General features: G+C 36.5%; 1 protein-coding gene across 1 annotated transcript in view; it reads right to left on the bottom strand.

Moving 5' to 3' along the window:
• Nucleotides 1-385: 385 nt before the first annotated feature.
• Nucleotides 386-11,642, bottom strand: part of LOC307001934 (protocadherin 8) — a 28,261-nt gene continuing 17,004 nt past the window's right edge. Inside the window, exons 2-5 of the mRNA XM_079619029.1 lie at nt 8,189-10,512; nt 8,032-8,102; nt 6,543-6,676; nt 386-1,548 (exon numbers count right to left, since the gene is read on the bottom strand). Coding sequence (XP_079475155.1) covers nt 1,121-1,548; nt 6,543-6,676; nt 8,032-8,102; nt 8,189-10,512 — 2,957 coding nt within the window. The 3' untranslated portion in view covers nt 386-1,120. The remainder of the gene's footprint in view (nt 1,549-6,542; nt 6,677-8,031; nt 8,103-8,188; nt 10,513-11,642) is intronic.

The raw sequence follows: 11,642 nt of genomic DNA, 5'->3' as shown, positions 1-11,642 counted from the left end.
CATAATCTAGTGTTTTAACCCTGACCTGTAAGTGATGATGTCCATAATCTCTCACACAAGCTCTTTATCTGCACTAATGCTCCTGTGTGTGTTTGTAAGCCTCATTCTTCATGTTCCTGCGAGACACTTGCGGTCCGATAAGCAGATCACCCAGACCTGGCCATGTGTTCCCGGGACTAAACCCTGAGGTGTCTGTCACATGCTCATAATCCCGTCTCAACACACGAGGACACAAACACACTTCCAGGACTTTATTTGGGTCACTGAGGTGAGAACATCAGACATAATGAAGTATATACAGTCTCAGAACAACTATTTAAGCCTCGTTTAAAAAACTGAAGCGGATCAAATATACAAACTTACGACAAGAAGAAGCTTTGAGACAGAGAAACTTAGAATAAAATATAAATATTTGGGAATAAACAGCATCAAATCCACTTTTTTGTTTTAGTAAAGACATACAAACTCATAACTAACAACATCTATGAAGAAACTAAACTGGATTTACTCATTTCTTGAGTTATGTACAAAGTCCATCAGTGGCACAAAGACAGTTTTCAGTGAGAAAAACATATACAAAATATACAAATATGTACAACAAATATATCAATGTAACTTTCACGGCTGTTCTTAAATAAAAAAGGAAAAAACCGCTTCGATTTGAATCCCAGTAAACCAGCGCTAAACCTGCTTTCCAGCACTATCATCTGAATATTCTTAACTCAACACACACTACACTTTACATTAGCTAACGTCAGTGAACTACATTAGCTAACATTAGTGAACTACATTAGCTAACGTCAGTGAACTACATTAGCTAACATGAACTGAGAATGAGCATTACAGCATTTCTTCATCTTAGAAGAATGATCTTGTTTTCCTTTGAATTACGATTATTTCTCAGATTAGCAGATCTTTGTTCTTGTTTTAAGCACAAACTCACTTCATTTTGATCATTTCTTCTGAATATCTTCAGTCATCTGCTTCTCAATGATCTAGATGTAAGAATGTCGAGGTATTTGTGCAGGAACGAGACAGAAACACTGAGGAAGAACAGCATTTTCTCAGTGTAATGGAAGCTGGGTTAGGGTTTTCCGACCGGATGATGCGGGACCGATATCTAGAAGCTGGTGGCGACTTCAGTCTGCGTCTGCGTGTACGTCTGCGTCTGCTCCGGGTCCGCAGTCCTGGTCCTCGTGTACGTCTGCATGTGCTCCGGCTCCCCGGCCCGGCTCCTCGTCTGCGTGTACGTCTGCGCCAGCGTCTGCTCCGGCTCCCCGGCCCGGCTCCTCCTCTCCTGATGGGCCGAGTACGAGGGAAGAGTCCCGGTGCGGGAGAACGTCTGCATGGGCCGGCTCTGCATGTTCCCCGGGCCTTCGTTCCAGCGCCGCGCAGTGAGGTGTGAAGAGTGTGTGTTGATGTGTGTGTTGAGGTGATGTGTGGTGTTGTAAAGAGGTGTGTGTGAGAAGCCGATGGTGTATGCGCTGCCGGGGGGGGCAAGTGTGTGACGGGTCTGTATTACACCACTCTTCCAGTCTCCGAACAAACCTGGAAACAGGACACGCATTACTTACTATTGAATGTTCTCTGATTGTTACTTTTGAATATTCTCTGATTGTTACTTTTGAATGTTCTCTGAACGTTACTTTTGAATGTTCTCTGAATGTTACTTTTGAATATTCTCTGATTGTTACTTTTGAATATTCTCTGATCGTTACTTTTGAATATTCTCTGAACGTTACTTTTGAATATTCTCTGATCGTTACTTTTGAATATTCTCTGAATGTTACTTTTGAATATTCTCTGATCGTTACTTTTGAATATTCTCTGATCGTTACTTTTGAATATTCTCTGATCGTTACTTTTGAATATTCTCTGATCGTTACTTTTGAATATTCTCTGAATGTTACTTTTGAATATTCTCTGATCGTTACTTTTGAATATTCTCTGAATGTTACTTTTGAATATTCTCTGATCGTTACTTTTGAATATTCTCTGAATGTTACTTTTGAATGTTCTCTGATTGTTACTTTTGAATATTCTCTGAATGTTACTTTTGAATGTTCTCTGATTGTTACTTTTGAATATTCTCTGATCGTTACTTTTGAATATTCTCTGATCGTTACTTTTGAATATTCTCTGATCGTTACTTTTGAATATTCTCTGATCGTTACTTTTGAATATTCTCTGAATGTTACTTTTGAATATTCTCTGATCGTTACTTTTGAATATTCTCTGAATGTTACTTTTGAATGTTCTCTGAATGTTACTTTTGAATATTCTCTGAATGTTACTTTTGAATATTCTCTGATCGTTACTTTTGAATATTCTCTGAATGTTACTTTTGAATATTCTCTGATCGTTACTTTTGAATATTCTCTGATTGTTACTTTTTAATGTTCTCTGAATGTTACTTTTGAATATTCTCTGATCGTTACTTTTGAATATTCTCTGATCGTTACTTTTGAATATTCTCTGAATGTTACTTTTGAATATTCTCTGATCGTTACTTTTGAATGTTCTCTGATCGTTACTTTTGAATATTCTCTGATCGTTACTTTTGAATATTCTCTGATCGTTACTTTTGAATGTTCTCTGATCGTTACTTTTGAATATTCTCTGATCGTTACTTTTGAATGTTCTCTGATCGTTACTTTTGAATATTCTCTGATTGTTACTTTTGAATATTCTCTGATCGTTACTTTTGAATATTCTCTGATCGTTACTTTTGAATATTCTCTGATCGTTACTTTTGAATATTCTCTGAATGTTACTTTTGAATATTCTCTGAATGTAACTTTTGAATATTCTCTGATCGTTACTTTTGAATATTCTCTGATTGTTACTTTTGAATATTTTCTGATCGTTACTTTTGAATATTCTCTGATCGTTACTTTTGAATGTTCTCTGAATGTTACTTTTGAATATTCTCTGATCGTTACTTTTGAATATTCTCTGATCGTTACTTTTGAATATTCTCTGATCGTTACTTTTGAATATTCTCTGATCGTTACTTTTGAATATTCTCTGATTGTTACTTTTGAATATTCTCTGATCGTTACTTTTGAATATTCTCTGATCGTTACTTTTGAATATTTTCTGATCGTTACTTTTGAATATTCTCTGATCGTTACTTTTGAATGTTCTCTGAATGTTACTTTTGAATATTCTCTGATCGTTACTTTTGAATATTCTCTGATCGTTACTTTTGAATATTTTCTGATTGTTACTTTTGAATATTCTCTGATCGTTACTTTTGAATGTTCTCTGAATGTTACTTTTGAATATTCTCTGATCGTTACTTTTGAATATTTTCTGATCGTTACTTTTGAATATTCTCTGATCGTTACTTTTGAATGTTCTCTGATCGTTACTTTAGAATATTCTGATTGTTACTTTTGAATATTCTCTGATTGTTACTTTTGAATGTTCTCTGAACGTTACTTTTGAATGTTCTCTGAATGTTACTTTTGAATATTCTCTGATTGTTACTTTTGAATATTCTCTGATTGTTACTTTTGAATATTCTCTGATCGTTACTTTTGAATGTTCTCTGATCGTTACTTTTGAATATTCTCTGATCGTTACTTTTGAATATTCTCTGATCGTTACTTTTGAATATTCTCTGATCGTTACTTTTGAATATTCTCTGATCGTTACTTTTGAATATTCTCTGAATGTTACTTTTGAATATTCTCTGATTGTTACTTTTGAATATTCTCTGATCGTTACTTTTGAATATTCTCTGATTGTTACTTTTGAATATTTTCTGATCGTTACTTTTGAATATTCTCTGATCGTTACTTTTGAATGTTCTCTGAATGTTACTTTTGAATATTCTCTGATCGTTACTTTTGAATATTCTCTGATCGTTACTTTTGAATATTCTCTGATCGTTACTTTTGAATATTCTCTGATCGTTACTTTTGAATGTTCTCTGATTGTTACTTTTGAATATTCTCTGATCGTTACTTTTGAATATTCTCTGATCGTTACTTTTGAATATTTTCTGATCGTTACTTTTGAATATTCTCTGATCGTTACTTTTGAATGTTCTCTGAATGTTACTTTTGAATATTCTCTGATCGTTACTTTTGAATATTTTCTGATCGTTACTTTTGAATATTCTCTGATCGTTACTTTTGAATATTCTCTGATCGTTACTTTTGAATATTCTCTGAATGTTACTTTTGAATATTCTCTGAATGTTACTTTTGAATATTCTCTGATTGTTACTTTTGAATATTCTCTGATCGTTACTTTTGAATATTCTCTGATCGTTACTTTTGAATATTCTCTGATCGTTACTTTTGAATATTCTCTGATTGTTACTTTTGAATATTCTCTGATTGTTACTTTTGAATATTCTCTGAATGTTACTTTTGAATATTCTCTGATCGTTACTTTTGAATATTCTCTGATCGTTACTTTTGAATATTCTCTGATTGTTACTTTTGAATATTCTCTGAATGTTACTTTTGAATATTCTCTGATCGTTACTTTTGAATATTCTCTGATTGTTACTTTTGAATATTCTCTGAATGTTACTTTTGAATATTCTCTGATCGTTACTTTTGAATATTCTCTGATCGTTACTTTTGAATATTCTCTGATTGTTACTTTTGAATATTCTCTGATTGTTACTTTTGAATATTCTCTGATTGTTACTTTTGAATGTTCTCTGATTGTTACTTTTGAATATTCTCTGATTGTTACTTTTGAATGTTCTCTGATCGTTACTTTTGAATATTCTCTGAATGTTACTTTTGAATATTCTCTGATCGTTACTTTTGAATATTCTCTGATTGTTACTTTTGAATGTTTTCTGATTGTTACTTTTAAATGTTCTCTGATCGTTACTTTTGAATATTCTCTGAATGTTACTTTTGAATATTCTCTGATTGTTACTTTTGAATGTTCTCTGATTGTTACTTTTGAATATTCTCTGAATGTTACTTTTGAATATTCTCTGAATGTTACTTTTGAATATTCTCTGAATGTTACTTTTGAATATTCTCTGATCGTTACTTTTGAATATTCTCTGATTGTTACTTTTGAATATTCTCTGATCGTTACTTTTGAATGTTCTCTGAATGTTACTTTTGAATATTCTCTGATCGTTACTTTTGAATATTCTCTGATTGTTACTTTTGAATATTCTCTGAACGTTACTTTTGAATGTTTTCTGATTGTTACTTTTAAATGTTCTCTGATCGTTACTTTTGAATGTTCTCTGAATGTTACTTTTGAATATTCTCTGAATGTTACTTTTGAATATTCTCTGAACGTTACTTTTGAATGTTCTCTGAATGTTACTTTTGAATATTCTCTGATCGTTACTTTTGAATATTCTCTGATTGTTACTTTTGAATATTCTCTGAATGTTACTTTTGAATGTTTTCTGATTGTTACTTTTAAATGTTCTCTGATCGTTACTTTTGAATATTCTCTGAATGTTACTTTTGAATATTCTCTGATTGTTACTTTTGAATATTCTCTGATTGTTACTTTTGAATATTCTCTGATCGTTACTTTTGAATGTTCTCTGATCGTTACTTTTGAATATTCTCTGATCGTTACTTTTGAATATTCTCTGAACGTTACTTTTGAATGTTCTCTGAATGTTACTTTTGAATATTCTCTGATCGTTACTTTTGAATATTCTCTGATCGTTACTTTTGAATGTTCTCTGATTGTTACTTTTGAATATTCTCTGATTGTTACTTTTGAATATTCTCTGATTGTTACTTTTGAATGTTCTCTGATCGTTACTTTTGAATATTCTCTGATCGTTACTTTTGAATATTCTCTGATTGTTACTTTTGAATATTCTCTGATTGTTACTTTTGAATATTCTCTGATTGTTACTTTTGAATATTCTCTGATCGTTACTTTTGAATATTCTCTGATCGTTACTTTTGAATATTCTCTGATCGTTACTTTTGAATATTCTCTGATTGTTACTTTTGAATATTCTCTGAATGTTACTTTTGAATATTCTCTGATTGTTACTTTTGAATATTCTCTGATTGTTACTTTTGAATGTTCTCTGAATGTTACTTTTGAATATTCTCTGATCGTTACTTTTGAATATTCTCTGAACGTTACTTTTGAATGTTCTCTGATCGTTACTTTTGAATATTCTCTGATTGTTACTTTTGAATGTTCTCTGAATGTTACTTTTGAATATTCTCTGATCGTTACTTTTGAATATTCTCTGATCGTTACTTTTGAATATTCTCTGATCGTTACTTTTGAATATTCTCTGATCGTTACTTTTGAATATTCTCTGATTGTTACTTTTGAATATTCTCTGATCGTTACTTTTGAATATTCTCTGATCGTTACTTTTGAATATTCTCTGATTGTTACTTTTGAATATTCTCTGATTGTTACTTTTGAATATTCTCTGAATGTTACTTTTGAATATTCTCTGAATGTTACTTTTGAATGTTCTCTGATCGTTACTTTTGAATGTTCTCTGAATGCTACTTTATTCGTATTACTTTATTACTAATATTCTGTTAGGGAACGACACGCACCTCTGGCCGTCGGCTGGAAGGTGGTCAAGCTCCTCCTCAGAGCCGCTCCGCTGGAGTCAGAGTCGCTGTCGTTGCAGTCACTGTCTCCTTTCCCGCTGTCCTTCACGCTCAGCTGATCTGTGGTGCTGGTGCCGCTGTCAATGCAATCACATCTGATTATTGATATTCCATCGCAGAACAAAATACTATATTCACTGGCATGTGACTAATGCGCCAGCGCTCATGACCTACTGTAAGAGAGAGACTAAACCCTGACCAGAAAACAAGTCATACTGGACAAACACATTTATATGAGTCAGTTACGACCAAAAATTATGTGTGTTGGTTTCAAAAGCACAGCCCAAAATATATTTTATTTAATCATATAAAAGTGTATATTATATACACTACCAGTCAAAAGTTTTGGATTGGTAAGATTTTAATGTTTTTAAAAGAAGTCTCTTCTGCTCACCAAAGCTGAATCTATCTGATCATAAATACAGTAAATCAGTGGAATATTATTACAATGTAGATCATCAGTTCTCTATGTGAATATATAGTAAAGTGTAATTTATTCCTGTGATCAAAGCTGAGTTTATCATCATTACTCCAGTCTCCAGTGTCACATGATCCTCCAGAAATCAGTGTAATATGATGATCTGATGATCAAGACACATTTATGATTATTATCAGTGTTGAAAACTGTTATAAATTTTTTTTTTAGGATTCTTTGATGAATAGAAAGTTCAAAAGAACAGCATTTATTTGAAAAATAATATTTTGTAACATTCACTGTCTCTTTAGATCAATTTAATTAATCCTTGATAAATAAAAGTATTGATTTCTGTTTTATTTATTTCCCCCAAAAAAATAAATTAAAATTCTTACTGACCCCAAACGTTTGAACAAAAGCTTCTATTTCAAATAAATGCTGTTCTTTTGAACTTTATATTCATCAAAGAATCCTAAAATAAATAAATTAATAACTGTAGAATCCTAAAATAAATAAATTAATAACTGTTTTCAACACTGAAAATAATCATAACTGTGTCTTGATCATCAGATCATCATATTACACTGATTTCTGGAGGATCATGTGACACTGAAGACTGGAGTAATGATGATAAACTCAGCTTTGATCACAGGAATAAATTACACTTTACTATATATTCACATAGCGAACTGATGATCTACATTATAATAATATTCCACTGATTTACTGTATTTATGATCAGATAAATGCAGCTTTGGTGAGCAGAAAAAGACTTTTAAAAACATTAAAAAAAGCTTACAGATCCAAAACTTTTGATTGGTAGTGGAATTTGAATGTTTTTAAATTAAAAACAGTAATTATAATGATAATTGTATTCGTTTTGTTTATTAAATCAGAAAAAATGCTAAATAAATGCATTTTCACTAATAGTCACAAACTTTTGGCCCTCATTGTATAATTATTAAATTATAGCCAAGCAAAATGCAGTAAATATCAACAACTAAAAATCATTCTTACCTCGTTTGCAGACAGTATTTTTCATCTTGCCATAAGAATGTTTGCTCGAAAGGTTTGCATGGCAGGAACAGCTATTAAAACACAAGCTTACAGTTTATATTCTGACTTGGAAATGTGCATCAAAACAACAGGATTTTCAGCAAAAACTGTCACTCACCTTTTCCTCAAAATCCAGGCTCTTGTCTTCATACAAACAGGGCTGCATGGACTCGCTCTCGTTCCTGAGGAAGGCGTTAGCGCCGTTGTAAACGTTTGAGCCGGAGTTGTTGCTCTTGGACAGTGGAGTCGATCCGTACAGACCGTCTCTCCCGAAGCTCCTCCGCCGGCGTTTGAGCGCACAGCTAACGGTGATCACGCTAATGGCTCCCAGTAACAACACACAGCATCCACCGAATCCAGCGATGACCAGCGTCCACACATCGAACTCCACAGTCTCGTCATCCTTCGAGCGGAGCAAAATAACCACCTGATCTTCTTGAGCTCTAGTGTCTGTGACCACGAAACGCACGGATGCTAGGCTAGTCAGCGGCTCTCGACCACCGTCGACCACAGAAACTGTAATTTGCAGGACGTCTCCACATGATGAAGCAAGTCTACGTTTTAAAAAGATCTCGCCAGTGTTTTTATCAACGGAAAAAAGCTGATTGTCGTCTTCTAGGATGTGAAAACTGAGCTCGCTGTTGACGCCGCTGTCTTCATCTTTAGCGGTCACCCGTAACGCTAAATACCCGGCCTGAGCGTTAAAGGGAATCGGGATTTCAGCAGAATCATTCCGTAACACAGGATACGTGAAATACGGAAAGTTGTCGTTCTCGTCAACCACACGGATTTGTATTAAAGTCGTGCTTGATAGCGGCGGGAAACCTTTATCGCTAGCTTTCACTGCGAACTCGACTTCCCTCAGAGTCTCGAAGTTGAAGGATCTGAGCGTGTACACAGATCCCGAGTGTGGATCGACGGACACGAACGTAGACATCGGAGAACCATCCGGCGCTTTGCTGTCGATCAAACTGTAGAAAACCTTTCCGTTCTTCCCGGCGTCGAGATCCCGCGCCACAACCGTGGTCATGTACGACCCCGGAATGTTGTTTTCCATCACGGAGACGTCATACGAGGCCTTGCTGAACGTGGGAGCGTTGTCGTTCTCGTCAGTGATGCGTATCGTGTAATGCTTGATGGTTTTAAACGGTGGCGTTCCCAGGTCTTCGGAAATCACAGTGAGGTTGTATTCTGGAATGGCTTCCCTGTCTAAAGTCGTGGTCGTAACGATCATGAAGGTGTCGCTGTACGCTTGCGTTAGCTTGAAATGCTCGTGTCCTTGTAAAGTTGTGCGCACGTATCCGTTCGGACCCGAGTCTCCGTCGGATGTGCTAATCAACGCAACGAAGCTCTCCTCCGCCGCGGCTTCGGTTATAAACGCCACTCCGTCGCTAGTGGAAGTCATCGGTTTAATGCTAATCTCCGGCGCGTTATCGTTCACGTCTAGGATGTCGACGATTGCTCGGCATGTCGAGGAAATTGAATTGCTTCCCAAATCCGAAGCTTGAATGTGCAACTCGTAGGATTTCTTGCTCTCGTAGTCGACGGTGTCTCTGAGGGTCACTTCTCCCGAGATGAGGTCGATCTGGAAAACGCGTGTGACGTCAGTGGGCGAGCCTTCCACGAACCCGTACACGACTTCTCCGTTGATCCCGGCGTCGGGGTCGAAGGCGTGCACCTTCAGCACTCGCGACCCCACGGGCGCGTCTTCGCTGAGCTCCACCTTCAGCGAGTTGTGCTCAAACGTGGGGCTGTTGTCGTTCGAGTCCAGAACTCGTATGTAAACGGTGGTTTCGCCGGATTTCGCCGGATTCCCGCCGTCGGTCGCCGTGACCTCGATCGTGTAAAACTCTTCCGTCTCCCGATCGAGCGCTTTAATCAGCACGAGCTCGGCCGACTTCGCTCCGTCCTCACGAGTGCTGACCTCGACGATGAAATTGTTAGTGTGTGAAATATAGTAGCTTTGAACGTAGTTGTCTCCGACGTCCAGGTCCACGGCGACGTCCAGAGGAAAGCGCGAGTTCAGAGGCGAATCCTCCGGTACGTCCAAATGCGTCTCGTTGCGTGTGAACCGGGGCGAATGATCGTTGATGTCTCTGACCTCGATCTCGACGTGGATGAGCTGAAACTTCTCCTTAGAGAAGGCGACGACGTCGAACGTTATGAGGCACTGCGGGGATCGCTGGCACAGCTGCTCGCGGTCGAGGACCTCGCCCACCGTCAGCAGCCCGTCGGCTTTCCTCATGTGAATAATGGAGCTCGTCTTCTGGATGAACTTGAAGGACGTCTCGGGATCCTCTTCTGGATCTATTTTCAAGTCTTGGGAAAGGTTTCCGATCTCTGTACCCGGAGCGTCCTCCTCAAACGTAAAGTACTTTGTTGTTGTGCAGAAGCTGTTGCAAATCATGCAGAGAAGCATGAAGTAAGAGAAGAACTTCATGTCTGCAAACGCCAAACAAAAATCAGTGACTATTCCAGAAATAGCCTTAAAAAGACTGTTCTAATTAATTAGATCTATTTCTTAAAAAGAAAAGCGAGAATAAAGGTGTCCCGTCGTGATCTTCACTCCTGCTTGACTCTGGGGTTTCCAGCTCACACCTATCACATATAGGTCATGGTTTATGCAAATGAGCCCATCTGCTGACCAATGAGGGTCCCAGAAGCCCCGCCTCTGGCTCTCGATTGGCTCCCGGCTGTTCAACACCCTCCTGTGGGAGACCCTAATACACAACACTGTTGTCCCAATACCAGTCAAACCTTTACACACTTCACTGAGTCTGATCTGTGGGATTCGGCCTAAAATGTGATTTGAAGACAAATACAAGCTAAAGCTGTACTATAAGGAAAAAATCTAGTTATTTAACATGTGAGATGCTACAAAAATCAATACATAAAAATAAAATGTACACACATGTTGTGTTTTCTAGTTTTATGGGGACTTTCCATAGACGAAATGGTTTTTATACTGTACAAACTGTATATTCTATCCTCTTACACTGACCCTACACACACACACACGCACACACACACACACACACACGCACACACACTAACCCGACTCCTAAAGCCATCACACACATTTTTCTGCATTTTTTAAAACCTTTAATTACTTTATTTTTATACCAGATTTACAAATGAGGACGTCCCTAAAGGAGGTTTTTGGAGATTTTGTCAGGAAGTTTGTCACTTCTGGGCACACAGTTGTCCCCGAAGTAGGTACGCACACACACACACACACACACACTTAAACATTTTTAATCAGCAAAAAATTAATTTGTATACGGAAATGAATACTTTTATTCATCAAGGACGCATTAAATTAATCAAAAGTGACAGTAAAGACATTTATAATGTTACAATAGATTCTATTTCAAATAAATGCTGTTCTTTTGAATGTTATATTCATCAAAGAATCCTGAGAAATAAAATGTATCAGTTTCCACAAAAACTGCTTTAAACATTGATAATAATGCTGAAAATTCAGCTTTGATCACAGGAATAAATTACACTTTATTATATATTCACATAGAGAACTGATGATTTACACTGGAATAATATTTCACGAATATTAC

Source organism: Phoxinus phoxinus (assembly GCF_949152265.1).
Source record: "Phoxinus phoxinus genome assembly, chromosome: 7".
NCBI classification, from domain to species: Eukaryota; Metazoa; Chordata; class Actinopteri; order Cypriniformes; family Leuciscidae; genus Phoxinus; species Phoxinus phoxinus.
The sequence above is the reverse complement of the archived record's forward strand: the minus strand, read 5'-3'. Positions and strand labels throughout refer to the sequence as shown.